At 45.3% G+C, this 26,015-nt stretch overlaps 2 protein-coding genes across 6 annotated transcripts in view; one reads left to right on the forward strand and one right to left on the reverse strand.

Annotated features, from left to right (window-relative positions):
* Positions 1-87: 87 nt before the first annotated feature.
* TSNAXIP1 (translin associated factor X interacting protein 1) lies at positions 88-25,613 on the reverse strand. 4 transcript variants are annotated; one of them, XM_081018347.1, is made up of 18 exons: positions 25,486-25,613; positions 24,373-24,647; positions 23,013-23,039; positions 21,435-21,525; positions 20,571-20,668; positions 15,993-16,122; positions 13,773-13,866; positions 13,292-13,488; positions 12,430-12,565; positions 11,398-11,567; positions 9,466-9,625; positions 8,729-8,859; positions 6,724-6,852; positions 5,684-5,869; positions 5,186-5,295; positions 4,501-4,624; positions 2,555-2,661; positions 88-740 (listed from the first exon to the last, which is right to left on the reverse strand). In XM_081018347.1, the coding sequence occupies exons 2-18, from the start codon at positions 24,399-24,401 to the stop codon at positions 479-481; spliced, it is 2,181 nt and encodes a 726-aa protein (XP_080874473.1). In that variant the 5' UTR covers positions 24,402-24,647; positions 25,486-25,613; the 3' UTR covers positions 88-478. The 4 variants fall into 4 exon arrangements, with proteins under 4 accessions (XP_080874473.1, XP_080874472.1, XP_080874471.1 ...); XM_081018346.1 differs by lacking the exon at positions 25,486-25,613 and adding an exon at positions 25,225-25,323; XM_081018345.1 differs by lacking the exons at positions 24,373-24,647; positions 25,486-25,613 and adding an exon at positions 25,311-25,414 and having other exon boundaries at positions 5,684-5,845.
* Positions 25,545-26,015, forward strand: part of RANBP10 (RAN binding protein 10) — a 49,799-nt gene continuing 49,328 nt past the window's right edge. For both annotated transcript variants that reach the window (XM_081018359.1, XM_081018360.1), the window contains exon 1: positions 25,545-25,677. The gene's annotated coding sequence lies outside the window, so the exon portion shown is untranslated. The remainder of the gene's footprint in view (positions 25,678-26,015) is intronic.

Below are 26,015 nucleotides of genomic sequence, written 5' to 3' on the forward strand. Positions count from 1 at the left end.
GCTGGAGGACTGAAGAGTCACAGAGGCTCAAGTGTGCCATCTTAAACTGCGATAACAAAGCAGATCTAGGCTTAGTGGAAATACTGGTTTAAATGCCAGAAAGAAACAGAACCATTTTATTTTCCTCTCACAGAAATTCTAGCAAGGGAAGTAGATGTAAAGAATCTTCTAAAAACATTTATCCTTAAGCTTTCAATGTGTAGTTGGGTAAACTGCCACTTTGACTTAATGGAGGAGCCTTAGTAAATACTAAAGTACATAGCTGTGAGGAGAAAGGCATGCTGCCAGTTGCCAGTTGTGAACAACTTTTACCCTTTGGTCACGGCCTCTAAGAAGTCCAACCCTCTATTACCTAAGGCTATACTCCAGCAGGGCTGTCACCAGAGCTCTTTGAGGAAAGTTTTGTTCTACATTACTATTCTGTAAAATTTATTACTCTAATTACCCTTGGAAGGGGTGGGTATAGGGTGTGACCAATTTAAATACTGACAAGAGCTTCTGTTTCTTCTAAAGCGTGGGATTGGAGCTGATACTTTGCATCTCCTATAACAGTTCCTTGTCGTCTGATATCTCCAGCCTTAAGCCTTTTCATCAGTACTTCTATGGGGATGGAGACCGCAGGGTCCAATTGGTCTTTGGAAACTTGGAACGCATAACAGATGTAAGACTCCAGGGTTCGCTCTGACAAACCATGGTCGAGTATGCAGAAAGCCGCCCGCAAGTCATCTGGTCTCACTTCCCTGTATGTAAAAAGGGTAAAGTAGTCAATGAGAGTCATTGATGTGTAAGTATGGCCTACATTAGAAAACTGGTATTCAGGTTTAATGCTGATCACCTATCCAAGTTTACTGCATCCTGACCTGCACACTACCAGTACATAGTTTGAAGTTAAGAAAACAGGTCATTAGTCTCACTTGAAGGGTGGTTTTCAAGGGTATCAGGCTGTCAGATGGGTCATCAGTGCCCCTTAGTATAAAAAAGCAGGAAATGCACAAGTCAAGAAATATATGACTGCTTTCCATCCTCACTCAGACTAACACAGGACATCACTAGCAGACATGATCAGGAAAACAGAAAGATGTAAAACACAGGAGGCACACAACAAGTAACAGCTACAAACAAGCAACAACAAAAACAACCCCAAAAAGGCATTGAAGACCAGTAGTCCCCCTAGTTCAGAGAATGGTTCTGACAGTGTCACCCATGAAAACCATCCTGCAGATGAGACCAATGGTCCCTTTTCCATGGGTGTCAGGCCATCAGATGGGATGTACCAAAGCCCACAGTCCCAGTAGAGTCGATTCGCCAGGCTGCCTAGGTCTGCAAAACCACTTGTAACTTTCCTCTTGAAAGAAGCTTGCCAATTTACAATGCTTAACAAAAGTTATAGCCTTGCAAATGTCAAAAGCCCAAGGTGTTAGTGGCAAATGAGCCATGATGTGCTCTGTGGGACAGGAAGCTTGAGACACTCATAGGCAAGTTAAATAGAGACCTGCCGGTAGCAAGCCAAAGTAGCAGGTGAAGCCTTCCTCCCCAAGGTCTTAGGATTAAACAAAACTAGGAGTTTGTCAAGTGGAAGTATTTGGTTAGACTTCTTCCAAAGAACAAATGGAAGGCAAAATGAAGACAGCTGGACCACAGCTGCCTAAGGGACAGAGGACCCAGCTGGAACCACAACCACCAAGGAACAGGCCTGGAAATAAATGATAGGTGGTGAAAAATAAATCTCCATGAGGAAAAGACTGGCAGGCTAGGATGGCAGAAAAACAGCCTGGGGTGTGGGTGGAGGTGAGCAGAGACAGGAACAAATGGCAGGCAGGAAAAATCTGGGTGGGAACCAAGGGAGGCAGCCATTGGAGTGATATGGCAGTCTGGGAAGGTAAAAGGGTCAATTTTTAATTTTTTAAAAAGTGGAAAACAGAATCAAGAAGAAAAATAGGAGCAAAGCCACTGGAAATCATTGAAGCAGAGAGGTCTGCCTTAGGAATGCAGGAAACGGACTGAGTGGTGACAGAAAGTATCAGTATATTCCTTTACTCTTGTGCATTTCCTGCTTTTGGATACTAGGAGGTGCTGACGACTCATCTGATGGCCTGATACCGACGGAAAAATTGCATTTATCGCATGTATAGTCCTTCTAAGGAGATTTCTTGCTGCCCTGGCTAACACCTTTTTTCTTCTATTTTTTAAAGTGGCAAGGAATTCATGAAAAGGAAAGCATCACACATCTCTCTCTCTCTCTCTCTCTCTCTCTCTCTCTCACACACACACACACACACACACACACACGTTTGTGTGTGTAGGATTGTGAGAGGGGGCAAAAGAGGGAGAGAGATTAACTGTCTGACCAACCAGGGATTAGATCTAGATGAAGGCTATAATACCATACATATAATTTGAGGAGTAAGTCCAACTGAATTTAATCATGCAGATGGAAGCTGTGGTGTAAATTTGAATTCCATTGAGACAAGTTAATCATAGCTTCTATTGAAATCAATGAGTTAATTTCCAATTAAGATAGTCGGGATCCAATTCTTTTCAGGCTGATACTCACATCAAGGTTCCTAATTGAGCCTGTATCTCACGGATATAGTCTCTTTTTTCATTCACATATTGCTTCTTGAGTTTCCTAACAAAAGGTTCTGTTTTTCCTTCTTCATCCTGCAAGAGTAAACAATCATTTTAGGGCTGGCTTTGTTTGATGCAATTAACGCCCTGAGTTGGGAGAGGTAGCATATAATCTGCCTTTTGTCAGTGGAGGCAGTTGTCAAACATTAGAAAATTAACTGGAAACAGCTCTAGTTTCCACTGTCCAGTGTTCTCTGGACATCTAAGCAGAATGCTTAATTGCTGTTTTTGAAACCAACATGTCCAGCCATTCAGACTTTGAAACAGCAGTTAGACTCAGTTGTAGGCTTTGATTTGCACGTTTCTGGAATATGATAAGCTCTTAACCGCTAGTATGGAGAAGCTACATTGCCCCTAGGGTTTGTCAATATAGCTTTAATTACCTACTCTATTGGCAGGGGAGTTGCTTGGATCCTGCCCTCCATGAATAGCCAGTGTTTTTTTAGCTTGGTGTCATAGATAAAACAAAGGAAAGAGCCAAAGTTAAGACTTCAGCTTCTACGACAACACCACTGGTGCACTATGAATTCAGGAAGTTCCATGAGTCACTTAAAAACAAAAACAGGCACAATGCAGCCCAAAGCAGTGTGAACAGAAGACCTGCTTAATTTTTTTTAAAAATCCATCTAGTCTAGCATTCTTTCACACAGGGGCCAACTAGATGCAGTAAGGCTGTGGCCTTCTCCCATTGATTGTTACTCTTCTGCTAGTCAGGGACAGTGTCTCAACATGGAGGTCTGTTTAGGCAGCATAGCTAATAGAATCATAGAATCATAGAATCATAGAGGTGGAAGAGACCACAAGGGCCATCGAGTCCAATCCCCTGCCAAGCAGGAAACACCATCAGAGCACTCCTGACATATGGTTGTCAAGCCTCTGCTTAAAGACCTCCAAAGAAGGAGACTCCACCACACTCCTTGGCAGCAAATTCCACTGTCGAACAGCTCTTACTGTCAGGAAGTTCTTCCTAATGTTTAGGTGGAATCTTCTTTCTTGTAGTTTGGATCCATTGCTCCGTGTCCGCTTCTCTGGAGCAGCAGAAAACAACCTTTCTCCCTCCTCTATGTGACATGTAATATAAACCCATCCTCTATTAAAGTGCCTACTCTCCTTTTAAAGCCATCTAAGACAGTGGCCCTTTACATAACCTTATGACAGTCAACTCCATAAGCTAATGAGGTGGTGTGTAAAGAGCTATTTAAAAAAAAAAATGAATTTACTGAATTTATTGCCCATCTTTTAAAAAAGTATACTGAACTTTGTCCACAAATGTTGGACTTCTGCCTGTCCAGTACGCTTCCCTGCGCCAAAAAACACTGCTTTCCCTCTCAGTGCAATCTTCTGGGAAAACACTTCAGCTGAGGCAGAAGTAGTAGCAGAGATGCAGCGGTGTTGCTGTCGTGGCAGAATAGGGAGTGAAACAGTCCAGAGACAGAATCTTCTAATCTAGAAGCTTTATTATTTACAAGCAGTAAATCTTTCTGTCCGAGCTTTCACACATCTTCCTTCTCATAGTTCAAACACACTCCGACTCAGCTCTGACTGAAAACAAAACTAGAATCACAGATCAAAGAAACTGGGACGTGACATCCTGACTGACTTCTTATAGAGAAAACCCTCCTTCAGACACGAAGCACCAAACTCTGTAAGTTAACCCTATAATCACCAACCTTTACACAAAATTTTGCTGGTCTTGCAGAAAGAAAGAGAAAAATATTCTCCCCAAAGAAGTTTGGCCAGTTCATGAGCTCTTCTATTTATGCTATTTTTACTATGTATAATTTTAAAAACCTAATCATGTTCCCCCAGCCATCCTTTTTTCTAAAACTAATTAATTGCTTCTGGTTCTATGCCGTGACTGGAGAAACCTACCTCTATGAATAAGAGCTTGTATGAAAGAGAGGTTTCAGGATACTCCGGTTTGTAGCCTGCAGCTACAGTTAACTCTTGGATAGATTCTTCGGTCTTTAGTGGAAAAGCTGCCCTCAGGGCAAGGCTACAGGAGGAGAGAGAAAACCCTTCAGCTTATGTATTGGTTTCATATGTACATGCACTATGTATGTGTGCTGTTTTTTAAAATACTGATGTTTCAGGAGAAGGAGGAGGTGACTTTATGAATTTCCCCATGCCATAATGTACCAAAGAAAGGGGCCCCATCTTCACTCCTTGCTTTTCAAATATATTCAGAATACTGTACTATAAAACTCCAAGGCTGTCTATGCAGAGAAAAACAATTCTGCTTAAGTTTGCTAAAATTAAATATACAGTGGTACTTCGGGTTACAGGCGCTTCAGGTTACAGACTCCGCTAACCCAGAAATGGTACCTCGGGTTAAGAACTTTGCTTCAGGATGAGAACAGAAATCACCCTGCGGCAGCATGGCAGCAGCGGGAGGCCCCATTAGCTAAAGTGGTCCTTCAGGTTTAGAACAGTTTCAGGTTAAGAACAGACCTCCGGAACGAATTAAATTCTTAACCCGCGGTACCACTGTACACTTCTGCTCAACTCCTTTGCACCTGGTTGCAAATGACACCTCCCTCCTGCTCCAAACTCTTACATGAACTCGTCGCGTGTCAGCTGGCCAGTATTTGCGGTATCAGCAACCGTCACCTCCCTTACGAGGTTGGCAAGTTCCTGGAGATGGCTGTGGTATACTGCTTCATCCAGCTGGGGAAATGAAAATAGAAGAGTTAGGCTACAGCACTGTCCAGCATTAACTCATTCAGCAATAGGAAAGGAGTAGAGCATGGACCATCAGCACAACAACTGGACATCTCAATCAGCTGAAATTATTAAAAGGATTCTTCAGTGCTGAATTTACTCCAACTGCAGGTGAATTTCTCAGAAGAAAAACACATGCACCAGGGAAACTTGCTCAGATGAAGTGAAGAACATGTGATCTAAAAAAGCCACTGTGAGCAAGAAAGGGGAATACACAATTTCTTATTATAGCAGGTTAGGAAAAAAAGTAGATTGGAATTTACTGTCAGGGGTGTGTGGTTATGTAGATCTATGGAAGCAAAATCCACTTTAAGTGAGATGAGGGACTGCTCACCTCTCCAGTCAGGATTTGATGAAATAGCGACATGGCTTCATTCGATTTATAGAGCTTGATGTTTTCATAGACGCTGTAAGTCCAGTCAAAAGCAGGAGCGTCACCATACCTTTTCTGGAAGAAGTTCAGGAAGAACTCTGGAAAGCTGGATTGTTTTCCTTTCTGCAAGAGAGACAGCTGCAGTTTCTGGAACAGAGTACTCAGCTGTTGAGAGCAGTTCTTTACAGCTTCTCCTTGAATCAAAAAGGCTTCCCTCCCAATAATTTTAAATTGCATAGTAAAAAATATTCCTCATCAAGAAGATAGACTGGGAATCACTTGTAGTAACAACTGCTCAGCTAGGTTTGGGCCTCTCTTTTTTTTTTTTTTTAGTTTAATCAACCAGCCGCCCATGGCTAATCACAGGGTTGATAACTATACTTCTGGATGCTTCTGCATCCAGTTTTGTCACATGAGGTCCTGGCAGCCTCAGGATTGAGATCCTGTCAACATGTAACATCTTTGCTCAGAGACTTGCTCAGAGACTTGGTTGCCAATTTGCTACTGGGCCAATGTTCATACTATTACAAGTGGTACCTTGGTTCTCAAACTTAATTCGTTCCGGATGTCTGTTCGACTCCCAAAACGTTCGAAAACCAAGGTGTGGCTTCTGATTGGTGCAAGTACCCCAAAAACAATAGCCAACAGCCGCATCAGACGTTCGGCTTCCAAAAAACATTTAAAAACCGGAACACTTACTTTCAGGTTTTCAGCGTTCGGGAGCCGATTTGTTCGTCAACTATGCTGTTCGAGAACCAAGGTTCCACTATACTACTACTACTACTACTACTAATAATAATAATAATAATATGCAAGCACAAGATCCCAGAGTCAATCCCCAGCATCTTTAGGAAGGGTTAAGAAAGACACCCTGCCTGAAACCATAGACAGCTGCTGGTGGTAGTACTGAGCTCAATAGCCAGTGGTCTGACATGATACAACAGCTTCCTGTGTTTCCAGTTGCCTCAAGCACATTCATAAGGAAATAGAACCAAAGATACCTGTAGATCTGATGCAATTTTCTCTTTCCATATTTCCTTCAGAATGGTCACAATCTCCTTTTTGGTCAGCTTCTTGTTCCTAACCACACCATCACACCTCAGGTACACAGGGACCTTCTCGCTTCTCCCCTAGTGAGAGGAACAGTATTAAGTCCTGTACAAAGCCAAACACTTAAATCAATACACAAGCCAGAGTCCCTACTGCTGCTATTACTTAAGCCTTTATAAAGTGCCTGGAGTGCTGTGCAAGGACACAAAACCGACACACCCACTGCACTTTCAATGCAAGTGAGAAGAAGGGAAATGCTAGCCAGCAGGCCTACCAGGTCTCCACATATAACCCACAAGGCCATTTTGGCCAAGCTGCATCTACCCACCCATCACCAGATGGCTGGTAAAGATGCAGCTGAGAAGACAGCTGATTGTTGGCACCTGCAAACTCCTGTGCCTTTGTCTGCATAGCTTAATTTAAAACTCTGTGAACCTGATGTCACTGAGATGCCAGATGATGGACAGGCAGCCACACCCACCTGACAAACTTGGCTGGGGCGGGGGGAGGTGGACTGGCCAGATGCAGTCTAAGTAGTGTTCTTCTTTCAAAACAGCTTCTGAACAGTTGCAGAAAAGTATCAGAACACAACATTTTGGCTAAACAGAATTTAGTAAGACAGGACTGTGTTGATTTCAATTATAATTAGTTTGGTTCTGCCCAGAAAGATTGATTTATTTATTACATCATATCCCATTTTCCTCAGAGGAGGGTTTTATACATACTGTGTATCTCCCCTGCTCCCGTTCATTATTTTTATTTCATAAAATTTATACTCTGCTTGATTCTAAACAAAAACCTCGAAGTGGTTTACATTTATCCTTACAACAGTCCTGTGAGAGAGGTTAGGCTGAGAGATAGAGGTTTGCCCAACAGTTGCTTTGCGGCTGCATGGGGATGAAATCTAGCAAGCTAGCCCTGACGTAATTTGATTCCCCAAGAGGGATGGACAAATCTGTCAATTTGGTTCTCTCTGTTTCCAGTTCTTTCCATTCTTAACAATTCTTCACATTTTCATTGGAATGCAATATTTTTAAGTCCTCATGAAAACTGATTAATATTTTAATTTATTTTAATTTATCCTACTATGAACATATTTATATGCAATTTTGCCTAATAGATAAATTTTTGCAAAGCAATGGCCCCTAATATAATTAGTTTTGTGTTATAAATATATACATTTTAATGCACACTTTACCCTAGTGTGCATTTTTGTACACTTGGCTGGAGAATGATACTGAAAAATCTGGAGCACTGTGCATTTCAAAGGATAAGATGGTTGCTTTTCAGAAAATGTCCTTTTCTGGAAAGGGTGAAGTAGGGAGGCTCTCCTTTAAAGGAAAACTGAATCAAATTAAACCCCCATTCCTGCTCTCAAGAGATGGTTAGCGGCTCACTTTATAAACCTTTTGCAAATAAAAGATAGCAAATTTTGAGAAAGGCACCTCCAGTTCCATTTTGCTTTCACTTACTATTTTTCGGGCAAGAAAGGAATACAAACAAAAAAGGAGATGGCCCAAGAATCTTCTGCAATGTGCAGGTGTTTTTAATGGGTCGGTGTGGAAAGTAGAACTTGCATTTGGGAGAAGGTTGTGATTCAATGGTAGAACACCAGGAAAGTTCCTGGTTCAATCCCCAGCATCTCCAGGTAGGGCTGGGAAAGATTCCTGTCTGAAACCCAGGAAAGCAGCAGTGTAGAGAATGCAGAGCTAGAGGAACTGATTGTCTGATTCAGTATGTGACATTTTGAAAACTGCTCATCTCTTAGGCAGGAACTGCTTCTCTTCCCTTGTCACACTTCACCACAAGAGAGGGAAGGAAAGGGTCTCCAGGTTGCTGGGAATGAGGCCAGGCCCCTTGGAGAGGTGGAGACCAAGACTCCTCTTGACCACCTCTGCAAAATGAGGAACAATCAGGTGAAAGTCCCAAGGGATGCAATAGCCAGCACAGCCATACCAGCGCCACGAAGGTGTCCCTCTCTCTTAGAAGTCCTGCACCAATTTCTTCCAAAAGCACGTCTACCAACTGATCACTAGTTTTGCCCTCTGACAAAGCACTCCAGCGCTCAGCCCCATCAGCAATTACATCTGCAACAACAAGAAGATGTGAGGTATCAGATAGGGCCAAGCAATCCATGCAGCTGGAAGGAGAACTTTATATAAGAATTTAATTAGTTATCAGATTTGTTGTAATGAGTGTAGCACGTAAAATTATTCCAGGAGCTATATAAAAGACAAAGAAATCCCTGTCGAAAGTGGCTTATAGTCAGTAAAAGATGTTGCTTATAAACTCTGCAAACATTCTACTGTACTTGCTAATCAAAAGAAACAGGAGAGAGAGCCAGTCACACATGTGCGCCCTGCTGTGCTTCCTCAATCTTGGAGGCAACCTGGCAGCTCTCATAAATAGACATTAGCATATGCAGATTTTATGCACTTTTATCTCATGGGACTTTGCCCCAAGTCCTTTAAGTAACCAGCAACACCTCTGCTTTCTAAGGCATAAATAAATCTGGGATCCAACAGTTGGCATGGTGAGTTGACTGTGATTAATTAGATTACTCCATTAGATTTATAATTTTTAGACCTTTTGATGTTTTCTGTTGTTCATTGTGTAATATTGCTGTATACTTGTCCTGGGCACATAAAGACAACATCAACAACAACCACAACAGCAGCAACAACAAAAAGTACCTGCACATTTTTCCCAGCTAGGCCGCGGTGTGGAGGACCGCTGGACATTGATAAGGTCATTATAGAACTTGTCCCGTTCCTCAGAAACTTGCTTGTGTATGTCCAGCATTGTGTCATATTCTTCTTGGAGATCATCAAAGTCTTTTTGAAGAATTGTCATCTGAAAGGCAAGGCCAAAGGACACAAGTAAATATGTGGCAAGGCATGCATCTATTCTCTGGAACTCCCTGACCATTAATATTAGGCAGGCACCTTTCCTGTATTGTTTTAAGTAAAGGTAAAGGGACCCCTGACCATTAGGTCCAGTCGTGACCGACTCTGGGGTTGCGGCGCTCATCTCACTTTATTGGCCAAGGGAGCCGGCATACAGCTTCCAGGTCATGTGGCCAGCATGACTAAGCCACTTCTGGTGAACCAGAGCAGCGCATGGAAACGCCGTTTACCTTCCAGCCGGAGCGGTACCTATTTATCTACTTGAACTTTGATGTGCTTTTGAACTGCTAGGTTGGCAGGAGCAGGGACCGAGCAACGGGAAGAAGAAGAAGAAGAAGAAGAAGAAGAAGAAGAAGAAGAAGAAGAAGAAGAAGAAGAGTTTGGATTTGATATCCCGCTTTATCACTACCCTAGGGAGTCTCAAAGCGGCTCACAATCTCCTTTCCCTTCCTCCGCCACAACAAACACTCTGTGTGGTGAGTGGGGCTGAGAGACTTCAGAGAAGTGTGACTGGCCCAAGGTCACCCAGCAGCTGCATGTGGAGGAGCAGGGAAGCGACCCCGGTTCACCAGATTACAGGTCCACCGCTCTTAACCACTATACCACATTGGGACCTCACTCCGTTGCGGGGATTCGAACCACCAACCTTCTGATCGGCAAGCCCTAGGCTCTGTGGTTTAACCCACAGTGCTACCCACATAGCACCCATTAATTTTGCTTGTTCGTTTAGGCAATCATACTCATACAATTTGATTATATACATTTTAACATCTTCTGATTTTACACACACATGCACATGTGTGTGTGGGGTGTGTGTGTGTATTTGTTCTTGATGTTAAATTTTATTAATGTTTTTAAATGAATATTCTACATTCTATACAGGCTTCTTACATTTTCTGGATGATTAAGTGGTATATAAATAAGATGTTAAAATAGTAGATAGACAGCCTACAGGTGTGTGGGTTGCTTTAAGTGCTTGTCAAGGAATTCCTGTCAGAACATTAAAATCCCTGTCATAAATGCTAAATTGGGAATTAAGAGACATTCCAGAGAAAAGCACCGTATCACTGGGAAAACAGGAGTGTGATTAGGAGAAACCTCTTCCACACATAAAGGAGTCTTGTTTTAAATAATTAAACCCTGCTTCTAGTAAGGGTGGGGAAATGGGCCCCAATTCTGAGGCCCAGATTCTGAGGCCCAGATTCAGAAGTCAGGTGATCCAAACTGCAAGCTGTGACTGCAATGGGAGAACTGGGGAGGAGGCATACTGTGCTATGGATTCTTCTTTTCTACTTTTGAAGCCCCAGCCTGAACTCAAAAATAATTCAAAAGGGGGCTGCAAAGATTAAATTCAGGGCAACAGAAAAAGGTGTCAAATTTTAAAAGTGCAAAATTCAAGCAGCAAAAAGAAAGAACTGGGAATGCACTTCAGCGTGAGCTCCCATTTCTTCGTTTTTAATTTGGCACCACAGATTCACGTGTTGGATGCCTGATGTGATATGACATCAGACGAAACTGACAGGCGGGTGTGGCTGTCCAAAACTGTTTTGCAGGCCAAACAGGGCAAGCCCAATGGCCTAATTAGGCCGATGGGTGAGAGGTTCTCCAATACTACTCTAGAGCAAATGGGAGGAGATCCCACTCTGAAAACCCTCCTCAAACAATGGAGAACCAGCCAACCTTGGAGTGTCAGTAGGGCTCAGCATAGCCTTTGGTTACCTTTTCAGTCAATTCATTACATTTGTGTTCCTGCAACTCAAACTCTCTTCTGGGCACTACGTCTCCATAGTTTGCCTTCATGGTGTTCAGCTCCACTTGGGCTTTGGTGAGGTCGTGTCGTGCTACCTTTAAAGCGAGTGCCAGCTTCACCGAATCTTCCCCCTTTTCATCTTTAAGAGAAAATGGTTCAGACAGGCCCAAAGTTGCCACTGGAAATTATGCTTAGGTTACTCTTCTCCAGTAGGGTGAGATTCCCCCACCCCACCCCCCAATATGGCAGTATCTCTTGATTGCTCCTGCAAAGGCTGCCTCAGGACAATAAGATAACACAGACCAACTGACATGACATTTCTCCATGATGCTAAGCAGAACAATTCCACTGACTACATAATGGGCTGAAAAGTCAAGGAAAGAGGGAGAAATGTTAAGCCAGGCTAGTCTAGGTTGAACCCAGGGGGGCAAAGCAATGTTACATTAAAGAAACTGCATATTTTTAAAATGTAAAAAAACTACTGTAGGAGCCATTTGCAAGATCAGTACTATGGAGAAAGGTTAGCCATCAGTCCCTGGCTCATTTCCACCCTGCCTTCCCCATCCCCTGCTATGGTCTCAGTGGCTCAGTTCTTCCATTTCCTAATAGCAGTCTTGGTGGGGAAATTTTTGATGACACTGCAGTGGGGAGGGAGGTCCCCCCATCCTGTATGCCATGGAACCTGATATACCCTCCTGGAGGCCCAGTCCTGCTCCTCTCTCCTGCAGCATTCATTTATAATTGCTAAACGTGTGTGTTAATTGACATTTTTATCCAGCACTTCCTCCAAGGAACTCAGGAAGCCATACATCGCAACCATCCTGTGAGTCAGGTTGATCTGAGACAGGTAATGACTCCATCTTCTGATAGCAAGCAGGGAGGACATATTTGGGACATATATTAACCACCCCTACATTGCATTCCAGTTTCCCACCTGAAGAAGAATCTTCAGCCCACCTTATGTAGAAGCTACCCATAACTGGGAAAACTACATCTTCTACCTTGGATTTGGGCAAACTTCATTTCTTCCTTCAGGCGGTACATTTCATTGAGATCTATAAGGAGCAGCTTGCGGGCATCAGACTCATTCAGGTAACGGAGGTATTCCTCTGCCACCGCCTTCCGCATCTTAGCCACCTATGTGATGTAAGGCAGAGGAGACCGCTAATCACTGATATGACAAGCTCACTTTGTCAGTGGCTGCAGCCTCAGCAGTGGAAGCAAGTACTGTGATCTCTCTACAGCCAACCAGCAAGTACCCTTGATGGGCCAAGGAGGTGATAACTTCTGAAGTGACACTGTATGATGCAGTGCTGTCAAATGTGTGCATCATGGAAGGAAGCTAACTGTATTTCTAAAATTGAAGGCAGCTGTGTTAGCTGTGTTGGTCCATTAGAACAATGCAGCTATCTGCAAATTTTATCTACTTTGGGGAGAGTGGTAGTGGTACCAAATTTAGCTGCCCAAAGGATTCTAGAACTTCTACCACCTAATGATGGGGCTTGGACTATGTAGGAATCTTGCCCTCAAACTATCCTATGAAAAGACTCCCACAAAACTATTCTGTGAACAGTGACAGAACAGTCCCAGTCAAAGCTACCTGGAACCCAGCGGGTGTGGTGCAGCAGAAATGGACCAGAGCGCCACTGTTTTGTTTTTTTAACCAGAACAATGACTTCATCAGCCAAAGCACAGAACTTGCTATTGTTATCTCCTGATGTCAGACAACCTCAACTGATACACCTTAAAGCATAAGGGGATTTTTTGCAAAAACTCCTAAACTGACTTGTGCTTTCTATTTTAATAAACAGGATTCTTGAGTCATACTTGACACAAGTGTAGATGGGGAGGCGTCTGTCTCACCTGGGTTTCTAAAGAATATTTCTCCTCCTTCATTTTGTCAATAAGCTTCAGTAAGTAGATCCTCTCATCCTTCAGCTTTGCAATTTGTATTTTCTCTTGCTCCTGAAAGGCCAGGATTTGCCGAGTACATTGATCAGAGGCTGTGACCAGAATGGCATTCACTGACTCCAGGGAGTAGATCTTCTCTTTCAGATATGCTAAATGTCATAAAAGATAGGTTCCAAAGTTACTTAAAGTTTCCAGGACCCGTGAAGGTCCCTTTTTAAACTTAAAAAAGGAAAATGTGTGGGTTTTGTCAGAAATCTTTTGTCTGTTTTCAATGTCTTGTCCTCATTAGAAGGGAGTTAATGAACAGTTCGTTTATTCATTTTTAGTGGGGAAGTCTACTGTTTACCTACTGTTTGGCCTCTGATCCACTATAGCTAAGCAAATTTGCTTGTTCAGAATTACATCTGGTATAAAATAATTGATGCTCTCTTACCTATAGTCAGTTCATACTCTTTCTTGATAGAAGCCAACAAAGGCTTGTACGTTCTGAATTCTTCCATGAAGAACTCAAATACTTCTCTATAGGGCTAATGAGAGAAAAAGGGAGGGGAGGACAACAGTACTACTATAAATCCTGTTAATTGAATACATTTTATATCTAGACCTGATAACCAGCAGTGAGATATAATCCTTTATTAAACAAGGATGTGTATCTTACTTTGACTGCTATTAGATTGCTTGCACGGTATTTTAAGGAGATGCTCAGTCAGGGGCACTAACACCAGTCCTGTGTTCTGGGTGGCTGTTGGATAAATTGCAATTACCGTATTTTTCGCTCTATAACACTCACCTGACCATAACACACACGTAGTTTTTAGAGGAGGAAAACAAGAAAAAAATATTCTAAACGAAACAGTGGATGTATGATTTTTGTGGTTCATGCTGTGGCCACAGACGTGATCTGACGGTGAGTTTGGGGTAGCCCAATGCAAAAATCCTGAGGATCAATGTGGATCCATGCTTTGTAACCACGTTTTTGCGCCATTGCAGCCCCATGAAACAGTGGGTGCGTGTGTGTTTTTTGGTGCAGGCTGTAGCCATGGATATGCTATGTGATCTGATGGTGAACTTGGGGTGACCCAGTGCAAAAATCCTGAGGATCCATGTGGATCTGTGCTTTGTAACCACGTTTTAAGAGGGGAGGGAAGGAAAAGCATTCAAGGGACAAGGAGCACGCATGGGGTGTGTGGAGAAGGATGCTGCTAATGATGCAGGCGAGGGGTTTAAGGGGAGAAGGAACACGCGTGGGGTGTGTGGAGAAGGATGTGGCTAATAATGCAGGCGAGGGGTTTAAGGGGAGAAGGAACACGCATGGGGTGTGTAGAGAAGGATGTGGCTAATGATGCAGGAGAGGGGTTTAAGGGGAGAAGGAACACGCGTGGGGTGTGTGGAGAAGGATGCTGCTAATAATGCAGAAGAGGGGTTTAAGGGGAGTAGGAACACGCGTGGGGTGTGTGGAGAAGGATGCTGCTAATGATGCAGAAGAGGGATTTAAGGGGAGAAGGAACACGCCTGGGGTGTGTGGAGAAGGATGTGGCTAATAATGCAGGCGAGGGATTTAAGGGGAGAAGGAACACGCATGGGGTGTGTAGAGAAGGATGTGGCTAATGATGCAGGAGAGGGGTTTAAGGGGAGAAGGAACACGCGTGGGGTGTGTAGAGAAGGATGTGGCTAATAATGCAGGTGAGGGGTCTATGGAGAGAAGGAACACACATGGGGTGTGTGGAGAAGGATGCTGCTAATGATGCAGGAGAGGGGTTTAAGGGGAGAAGGAGCTCGTGTGGGGTGTGTGGAAAAGGAGCTTTTCGGCGAGCTGAGCGGGGAGGGGGGAGGGAAAGAGCACTGTTGCTTTAAAGGAGCCAACCGGACAGCAGCCACTTACAGCAGTGTAAGCAGCTCCTTTCCTCTCCCGCTTTGCTCCTTCTCTCCCTCTTTGCTGCTTTACGCAGCTAATGGCAAATCCCCTGCAACCCAAGTCCTGCTCAGCGGATCAGCTGAGACGCTGGGAGAATCGTAATTTCCCCCTCTCCCTCATCCCGTGCCCTCCTGTCCCCAGCAGCCTTTTAAAAAACTTTTTTACTGGTTTTCACTGCGCTCGTGGCTCAGAGCCCTCCTGTGCCCTGCCGTCCCTCTGCAGCCTCATTGCTCCGTTTAGAGAGAGTTGCTAGCTGAGGCTGCAGCAGCTGTTGCTGGCTACGCGGCGCTTTTCCGGCTTGCTATGGCTCCTGTCTGTCCCTCCTCCCATGTAAGCGGCTGCTGCCTGCTTTGCTGCCATGGCTCTCCTTCCCTCCCTCCTCCTCGGCTCCTCTCCCTCCTCCTGGCTGTAAAGCAAGCAAAGCTAGAGCCCTGCAAAGCCCTGCAAGCGGCTCCCGCTCTGCTTGACTGACGGCAGCCATGGCTCCAGTCGAGTGCATTCGCTCCGTAACACGCACAGGCATTTTCCCTTACTTTCTAGGAGCAAAAAAGTGTGTGTTTTGGAGCGAAAATTACGGTAATATATCCTCTCCTACCCATTAAAACCTATCCCCAAGTCAGCACTGGTTATATGAGGCTTCTGTATACACCCCTTTTCCTTTGAGAAAAATCTTGGTGGACTAAATAAATGTGTTCACACTCAAGATTGTAAAATGAGAGCAGAGTTTATTACTCAGACCTGGAGTTTAAGTTCCTGAACTTTCCCTTTAGTAAGGTCAAGTGCTTGCAGCTCTCTCCTCAAATGGGATTCCAGATCTTCGAGGTAGCGTGGTTTTGGTATGGAAAGAGGAAGCTGTTCTTTGTTGATGCTGAAAGACGAGAAAATGAAACTTTATACACATGTTCACATTTTGATATACCGTACATTTTTGTGCATTGTTGTAACTGTAATATGATCCAAAATATCTGCATTTCAGAATGGAAATTCAATACAAAGTCGCAAACACCACTCACAGAGATGTCAAACGGCTCTCGGTGGTCACATCTGAACAGACAGCTGTTCCTTCTTCTCAGAGAGCCTTGGGAGTTCTGAGAAGGTGTTGGGGATATTTAACACAAGTCTCAACATTTAATTAAACTATGGTTCCCAAAATTTCCTCATGGCAATTCATATATGGAACTCCTGTCAGAAACACTCACTGAAAGCTGAGGAAGAGCAGGAATGGAACTCGGAGGGGCTTCCTCCACACAAAATGTCCTGGCTCTCACCATATAAAAAACTTGGACTCTGATTTTAACATAGGAACCTTAACGCTTGAATTGCTACAGGGTAAACTGTTGGTAAGGATAGATAGGCGCAACAGGTGTAGGCAAGGCTAGGCAAGTTAAGATGTTGATCCCACAAATGACACACACACACCCCTACAACCCTCTTACATAGGAATGGGGCAGGCACAACTTAGCACAGCGAAGGGGACTGTTCTTTCGACTGGGCAAGCAATTGGGAACTCCTCCAGGAAGGCTGGGCCTCAACTGTCTGTCATGCCTGCACTGGCATCTCCATAGGAGCCAACTCCTAGGGGTCGAAGGGGCTTTGCCCCCCATAAAATATTTGAGGGGGCTGCCCCCCAAGTTGATGGGCATTGCCATTCAAATGGTGTGTGCACCCCATCAAGTGATAGATTATGTGGGGCAGGACTTACTTGGAAAACCCCCCCCCCCAATATTTTATTCAAGTTTGGCGCCCTGGGCATCTCCATAACCTAGGCAATGAAGGAGCTGTTGCCAACATCTCTAGAACAGACAGAGCAGCAGTGGGAACTCTGGAGCCAGTGTTGGTGCAACAGGCAGAAGTTGTGCAGATGCTGTGTGCTGGGAAGACTGGTAGGGAGAGGGGATGGGGTGATCAGAAGCCAGGATCCTCTTCCCCAAGCAGTTCCTCAGTCTCCCCACACCCTGGCAGGGTCTATCCTAGACAGCTGAGTCCCTCCCCATGATTGTCTAAAGAAAACTCATCGCCTGCCTTTATATTATTATTATCATTATTATTAGCATTTATTAAATTTGTATGCCGTCCTTCATCCAAAGATCACAGGGTGGTTCACAACATTAAAATACAAAATGAGAACACAAAATACATAAAAAACAAAACCAAACCAGTAACCCCCCCCCCCACAAATGCATTTAAAAGGCCATAGAATGTGTAACCAGTGTTATAAGAATTTTAAGGTCTCACATATAGAATAAATACTCATAAATGCACACATATCTAAATATATGACCCATGTGTCTGAAATAGGATGGGAAAGCAATCCTGAAGCCATTTTGACTCTCCCAATGACCTTGACTACTCCTCTGGAGTAAGGGAGGCAAATGGGGAAAGGCTTTCCATTGTCTTTTTGCTTGCAAATCCTGTCTTGAGAGTGTATTTGTGTATGAATAGGGTGAGCCTGTGACCTGGATTCAGGAACTAAAGTATTAACCATCACAAAAGAATGGCTAAACTGCCCAGGTAATGCAATCAGTGATCATTATCAAGTATCCTGTGGCAGGCAGGATTTCTGCTGTAGACCACCTCCTTCTGTGATGTATGTATGTTTTGGGGGGTGGTCTTGGGCTACAGGGTGGGCAATTTCAAGTCTATATAAGTGCTTGTGCACCATTGTTCAGGGTTCTCCTCCCTCCTATGTGTGGTGAGTGGGGACCCTGTTGCAACAGTTCCTTTAATAAAGATCAGGCTTATTAGCCGCTTTGCTTCTCAATATACTCTGGCTGTCCTCTGTTTTCTCCTATTGATAGGGAACCCACTTAAAGACTCTATACGGCAGGGGTCAGCAAATTTTTTCAGCAGGGGGCTGGTTCACTTTCCCTCAGACCTTGTGGGGGACCAGATTATATTTTTTTTGGGGGGGGGGAGAAATGAATGAATTCCTATGCCCCACAAATAACCCAGAGATGCATTTTAAATAAAAGAACATTCTACTCATGTAAAAACACCAGGCAGGCCCCACAAATAACCCAGAAATGCTTTTTAAATAAAAGAATGCATTCTACTCATGTAAAAACACGCTGATTCCCGGACGGGCCGCAGGCAGGATTTAGAAGGCGATTAAGCCGGATCCGGCCCCAGGGCCTTAGTTTGCCTACCCATGCTATACGTGCTCCAGAATACACCATAAGGGAAAGGGAGCAGCTTTTCTTATAACACCAGCTAAAGGCCTGGTTATAGAGAAACGTTTTCATTTGGCATCTTCATACAGCCAACCCCCCCAGCAGTGTCTCCTCAGGTCCCATGACACAAAAGTGGCCGAGCTGACTTAATTTGCATATTTAATCCCTACCTCTAGAGAAGTAGTACAGCCTAAAGGCCACATTCCCTTCTGAGCAAGCTTCCATACACCATGTTCTGTAGCCTTATTAGACTATACCGATTGGTGGGGTCTGCGTTGCTCCCGGACGGGAGGAAGGAAGTCAAATGACACGGAGGTTGATTCAGAGAAAGAGTTTATTCTGCTCTCCGGATAGCAGAAGGCACTTGCGTGGTCAGCTCACAGCAAGTCCAAAGAAATGAGAAATTTCATGCAGTATATATATCCTCCAGGCACCCTCTCCCCCCTTCCCCAGGAATCCAACCACGTCAGCTTATACACGTAAGTTGACATCCATGACCATAAACAGATATTCCTGTTCCGGTACTCTTGACCATAAAAGGTTGCTCCTGTTCCTATACTCTTATCTTGGGGCAGAAGGTCACCAACTCTGAGAACACTCCTGGCACCGTTCCCGGGTCTCTTGTCAGACTTGACAAGGTCTGTGCGTCTTTTGTGGTCAGGATGTAAGATAAGACCCAGATGTGTCATCCCTGCTCCACAGAACTGGCAAGGTCATCCATTGCCATCACGGACTGATAAAGGAGAGGGCTTTGAGCACTTGTTTATACAGCTGGCTTTCTGTTGAGTCAATGTATAGACTCAAGAGCTCAAGTTAATGCATTTTAGAAATGCTCCCTTGGAGGAGGAAAAATGTGGATTTTGGGTCCCGTTTCAGACTGACTGCACAGAAACCCATTCCTTCAGTACCAGCCTAGGGCAGTGGGAGAGGTAAAAGTGGGCAGAGCAACGAATGCCAATTTTACCTGTGTGCAGTAGGCTAGTTTCTAAATAAACTCAGTCATACACTCACCTCTATCCCCCAAGAAACATTATCAGAGTTCAAAGACGCATTCCAACCACGCAAAAACATTCAAGGAGTATGTGAAACAGGCTCTGTAAGGGGCATGGCTGAGGTGGCAGTGTGTCTGGGGAAAGTCCCAAGGGTAGGGTTGCCATATCTTGAAGAGCAAAAAAGAGGGCCGGGGAAAGAAGTGTGTGGGCACAGGCGCTGTCGGTACGCCTTTCAACCAATGTCAGCAACTGGGCTCGATAACTGGTTCTGCCCCGACTGCGCTAGGCAACTGGAGCACTTTCAGAGACCTTCCAATCCTAGAAAGCAAGTCTCAGTGCACTGGACTCACAACTGTGCATTGTGAGCACCAGACTCAGCAGAGTATAAATAACGCGGAAGCTAGCTGTGAAGCATAACTTCTTTTATTTCTAATAGCTACTACAAACTAAAGAACTACTGGCTTGCATGAGTGTTACAGCTCCCACTCAGCCATCTAGTCACTACGTAGATAAGACTCTCTCCACACATAGAGTCAGGCAGTCAGGAGCGGAAGAATAGAAGAGCAGTTTCCGCCCCCTTCTTTCTCAAAACATCAGATCAGGAGATTCTTGCAATGGGAGGGCGTGAAAATATCAACAGGCGCAGGTGTGCAGGGCCACTGCCATGTCCACACACCTCTTTCCCTGGCTTAGGCTGCAAGTGGCTGCGGCATGCAGAGCAGCCTGCGCCTGTGCCACCCATGCATGAGCCCAAGCCCACGCTGCCCAAATCCAAAAAACAAAACAAAACCCAGACATCTCCTTTGAAATGTAAAAATCCCCCTGGATGGGCATGTTGGTCCCCTAAAAGAGGACATGTCTGGGATTTCCTGGACATATGGCAACTCTACCCAAGGGCCATATAAAGAGACCTATGGGGCCACATTTGGCCCACGAGCCTGAGATTACCCACCCCTGCTCTTGAGCATGTGGGAGGAGAAAACCCATTCTGGATATGCTTCTCCCCTAATGAGAAATTTTGGTACCTTTACCAGACTACAGTTCCTAGATTCTATGGAGGAAAGCATGACAGTTGGCAAAAATACAGTATCGGTTTACAATGCAGAGAAGCCCAGAAAACTTCACATTTAATGTACAACATTTATCCTACATACCTTTGCCATTCATTGGTAGTACATGGTTTTCGATTCTGCAAGATAATGTGTCCTGGTGCGTATGCAGGCCATGAAGACAACTGACTGCTAGAGTGGCTCTGAAAAGTGATAGATTATGATTATGGGCAGTGGCAAATCAGACCTTCAAGCAGGATCCTACCCATTGGTGTGTGTTTCAGACCTCCCAACATATTAGTGGTTTCAGCCACCAACCAGTGACATCAGCTAATATGAACTGAAACGTATGACCTTTATTATAAACATGATCACACCTGTACTTCAGGCATTCAGCATAGGAATGGTTCAGGTCCTTTAACAAAAACCAGTCACCCAACAAGGGAAGAGAATAAGTCCAAGACTTAGGATATAATCCTTATTCCTTACTCCACTTACTTAGGAACAGTGCTTTTTTCTATAAAAAAATGTTTAGGGGTACTCTCATTTTCCTAATCATATTGAAATACTGCCCCTCAATGTGGCCAAACTTAGATTCACAAAATGTTTAGGGGTATGCGTTCCCCTGAGTCCCCCCAGAAAAAAGTAACTGCCTAGGAAGAAGCCTTATCAGACTAGTACTGTTAGTACTGTTAGTCCTTTCCTTAGCTCTCGGGCCCCTCTTGCTCAGGGTGAAATAGACTCTTGCTTTTCTTACTTTACAAAGGGAGGGTATCAGAGCATCCTTCTTGCCTAGAGCTGTAGCCATGTGGCAGCCCTAGGATAGCTGAAGTAGTTAGCAGACTGCTAAGATCAGAAGGCCTGGCACCGCCCCTGTTGTTGTTATATTTAATTGTTACTTAGTGACCCAAAGCAACTTACAAATTAGCAAGGGATGAGCCTTGTCATGCCTGATCTGCTCAAACTCACCAGAGATTTTCTTTTCTTCTGAAATGATTCCTTCAGATCAGGTAATTTTTCTTGACAATTTAGATTCTGAGTGCATTTCAGGAATGAGACCCTGGATAATTGGCAAGAAGAGGAAATTGCAGTTCTATGGAGGAACTCACGTCAAAATGAGAATGAGCAATGTCATTTCTCTCAATCCAGGGCCTCCTTACTGCATTTCAAAGGAAAGGCTGTTAACACAAATCAGCCAGCTATTAGGAACAAACTCCTCAGTTGCTATGTCATATATCTTTCAGTGTCAAATACTGCATCCTAAGGCTCAGGTGTAACATCACTTATTTTTTTAATGAAGCCACAAGCAGGCACTGGGCTCATGTACTCCTCTCTTCCTCCTATTGCACAAAAGCTTTGGCACACAGATCCTGGTATGTTTAAAGCAGAGTTCCCTATTGTATCCAAAACTGGGAATTTTGATTTCATGTCAGTTAGTTTACTAACCAGGATATTAAGGGCATGCTATTTGAGGGTCTATAGGATGCGGCAGAAGCCCTGCTTTGCAGGTGGAACATCAGATTCAATGATTCCAATGCAAATATGCTAGTGGAACAGATATGCCAGTAAAATACTCTATGGCAGAGCCATTCTACCAGCAAAGAGAGATAGTGTTCCACTGATGTATCTGGAATGTTCCCATTGTGTATTTTTCATGCCACAGACATATCTTGAATCCACCAATGTAACTGGGTTTTCACCAAATCCTATGGTCCATCAGCCAGTGTAGCTCAAATATAGGATTGCTCCATAAGGCTGTGTACGCAGCACACGTTTAAAGCATATACAGTCATACCTCGGGTTACAGATGCTTCAGGTTGCACGTTTTCAGGTTGCGCACCATGCCGAACCCGGAAGTACTGGAACAGGTTACTTCCAGGTTTTGGTGCTCGCGCATGCGCAGAACCACTAAATCGCACTTTGCGCATAAGCGTCAAATCACAACCCGAGCATGCGCAGACGTGGCGCTGTGGGTTGCGAACGCTGCAGGTTGCGAACGTGCCTCCCGCATGGATCACATTCGCAACCCGAGCTTCCACTGTAATCAGGCCTGCAAGCCTCCTCATTTGGCCCACAAGGCCATTTCAATCCAACCCATCTGCCCCACATTTGAAGCATTTGCATGTGTGTCTTCCACAGCTCCCTGAAACAGTTGCTTCACAGGCTGAAGAGAGCACATTTGCCAGCACATCTGCTGGGCAGTGAAAAGTTATGAGGTGATGGGCAGATATCTCTGTCCAGTGTGTGACTCCTCCTTTCCTGCTGCTCAACTGGTGATGGGAACTATGGAGGAAGTAACTAGGTAGTGAGCAGTTATGGGGTGCCTCCTACCTACTCCAAGCCCCTGCCTGCCTGCCTGCCTGCCTGCGTCAGTGTGCATGAGAGAACGGATATGGTACATGTGTGTGCAGCCTACTAGCTGCCAGTGAAAGTAGTCCTCAAGACCAAAAAGGTGGGAAACCTGTAGTAAGAACTGTCAAAGCCAAAGTTCTTACTGCAACCACAAAGCTAATTTAAGTAATTAACTCTTCTATTTTATTGCAATACCTTTTATCAGAGTCCTGACTACTGACCCTGAAATAAAAAGAGAAAAAACGTTATTGTATGACTACAAGATGCTGCTGAATCCTACCAAAGTCTAGTTATTTAATCAGCAAAAGTGTCTTTGCCACCGTATTCCAAGAATGACAACAGTCAAAAGCAGGAAACTTTGTCCATACATATAAATTTGCCCAACTACCTAAAACACTCAGACACTAAAGGTCACCAGAGCTAGTCCTACCATTAATTAGATTGAGGTACTTGACTCAGGCAGCAAATATTGGGGAGCAGGGTGTGGTGGTAAGGTCTTAAGAGTACTGAGCTGTTAGTCTCCTACACTCATGTGCAATGGAGGATGTTGTCCTATCACTAGTGTTGAAGTAATACACAACTACCAGTCCACCTGACTTCAAATGGAGGGGCAATATCTCATCCTTTGCCAAATGTCTTGGGAAGTATATTGTAAACTAGAAGGTTTGCCTCCATACCGAAAAACATATAATAATCTCCATACTGTACAGCACATGAGTAATATCGTTCAGGGGTCAGCAAACTTTTTCAGCAGGGGGCCGGTCCACTGTCCCTCAGACCTTGTGGGGGACCGGACTATTTTTTTTTGGGGGGGGGGAGAACGAATTTCTATGCCCCACAAATAACCCAAAGATGCATTTGAAATTAAAGGACACATTCTACTCATGTAAAAACACGCTGATTCCCAGACCATCTGCGGGCCGGATTTAGAAAGCAATTGGGCCAGATCCAGCCCCCGCGCCTTAGTTTGCCTACCCATGGTTTACATCTAATGTTGATTAAAATGATCAGGGCTGAACTGTACCTGGTGAAAAGTCTCTGCACTTACCCTATGAGGTGCTGGTTTACATATTGTTTTGGAAAGTGTGAATTACCGCTAGGTAGCTTTGCCTTTAAATGCAAACTGAATCAGATTTCTCCTTCATCCTCACCAGGGAGAACTTTGTCTTAGACCCTGGAGAGCCAGTGCCAGTAAGAGCAGAAAGCACTGGGCCAGTACAACCTTCAAGATACTAGTGTCCTCCATATGTTTTGGTCTACAACTCCCAGCAGCCCCTGCCAGCACACGCTGTAGTCCAAACCATCCGGAGAGCACCAAGTTGGGGAAGGCTGGTTTGGTAGACGAACAGGCTGACCTGCTTGAAAGCAGCTTCCAAGTACGTACAGTATGTTGCTAAGAAACCGGCAGAAAGAACATGCCTCGCCTCATGTGCGAAGTGCCTTTTCTTGGAGCAAGCGGAGGTGATCCCCACCTCTCTGGGATTAAGGATATATTTCCAGAATGGCCTTTCCCAGCCTTTCCCCCTCCAACCCGTCTCCTTCCTGACGGACTCACGGCAAAAAGGTCGAGGCGCTACTCTTCATGGCTGCGAGGAGGGTAGAGGAACGGCGCCTGCAGAGGATGTTTACACTCGGTCGCCATGGCAACCACCGCCACCTGCTGTCTAGACTGAGGCCGCAGCGCCCTCCAGAGGCGCTTGAGAGGATAACGCACGACCCGAAAGCTGCTTTCCCAGAGGATTTCAAGCCTGTGCCCGGCTATATAACGCGGGTGGCTGGCTTAGTCCGACGCGTGGTTGGGCTCCAGGATGCTGATAGAATGCATTCGTCCTGGGGGAAGGCATAAGGGCAAGTTTGCTAGCCGTGCCGTGACTCGTGAGCCGTTCAGGTTAAATGAAAGAGCTAGTCGTGACGCGTCCTATTTAGCTCGCGCGCCCACGCCAACACACGCACACCGTTTATTTTATTTTTGCTTCTCTAAACGCTGCTTTCCAGCGCGTGAAGGGCTCGATCCTGTGTGTCTGAAACTAGTCCCTTATATAAAAAGTGAGCTGTGCTTTGGGACAGTGTTGAGGCTGGTGTCACTTTTCTTAACGAGATGCATGCGTGACACGGTATTTGCGTATTTGTGTAATTGCCGTCACCGGGTAGAAGTACCAATCTATTTGTCCGTCCATCTCCCTTTTCTACAACTAGTTTATAGCTGGCCTGGATGATCCTATGCATTTTTATTCAGAAGTGAATCTCGCTTTACTCACTGGCGCTTACGTTAAGCATGCACAAGACTGCAGCCGTGTTGCCCAATTCCGGGCATGTTTACTGTATGGGGCTCCCCCCCCCCCGCCCCGCCCGGCTTAATAGTTCTGAAAGGTGAGAAATCTCCTGGACTGTCCCGCGGAGTCCTTACTATACTCATTATCCCGGCGGGCTCTGCGGTGCCAGGAGTGGGCGGGCCCTCCTGTGCAGTGTTCCTCGGAACTTGTAGTCACTCACCACCTGGGTTGACCCAGTCCAGAGGTGGCGCTCGGACTCGATTTCCCATCGCGCCCTTCGGCTCCATTGTGGCCGAGCCCGCGTCCCATTGGACAGCCAGGGAAACAGGTCCCGCTCCCCTCCTTCTGACACAATAGTGTATCCAAGATGGCGGACGCGGGTGCAGCGAGCTCACCTGGGGGAGACTCGGTGCTGCCGCCGCCGCCGCCGCCGCCTCCCCCGGAGGAGCAGGAGCTGAGCCAGCGGCTCCGACGTCTCTACCCGGCTGTAAACCAGGCCGAGACGCCGCTGCCGCGCGCCTGGAGCCCCAAGGACAAGTACAACTACATCGGCCTCTCCCAGGGCAACCTGCGCGTCCACTACAAAGGTAGGGGGTGGGGAAGGCGGCGGGGGGAGACGCGCTGAGGGGGGAGAAGATTCCGGGCGGGGGCGGTTGGGGCGAAGGCCTGGGGCTGTTGGGGGGTCACCCTCTGAAGGTGATGAGCGGTGGGTGTGAAGGAGAGAGAGGCGAAGATGGTGACTGGGTGGAAAAACGCTTCGGGGAGAAGGCGTTGAGGATCGGCAGGAGGGTTTCAGGAGGGGAGTGAGGTGGCAACGGGCCCTTGTCGCATTTGAGGGGTTTTGGGGGAACTGATCCATCGAAGACCCTGCCAAAGGGCAGTTCTCCTGGGGCGCTGTTTGAGGATCCGGAGCGCGGGTGGGTTT

The sequence above is a fragment of the Podarcis pityusensis genome, assembly GCF_964106645.2.
Source record: "Podarcis pityusensis genome assembly, chromosome: 8".
Classification (NCBI taxonomy): Eukaryota; Metazoa; Chordata; class Lepidosauria; order Squamata; family Lacertidae; genus Podarcis; species Podarcis pityusensis.

Excerpts from the sequence above, each read along its gene's own strand:
- TSNAXIP1 (XM_081018344.1), bottom strand. The coding sequence starts at position 25,399 with ATGGGACGCGGGCTCGGCCACAATGGAGCCGAAGGGCGCGATGGGAAA. Across the intron at positions 12,566-13,291 it reads AATATTCTTTAGAAACCCAG|GTGGCTAAGATGCGGAAGGC; the intron begins GTGAGACAGACG and ends TACATCACATAG. Across the intron at positions 741-2,554 it reads GCTCAATTAGGAACCTTGAT|GGAAGTGAGACCAGATGACT; the intron begins GTGAGTATCAGC and ends TTTTACATACAG.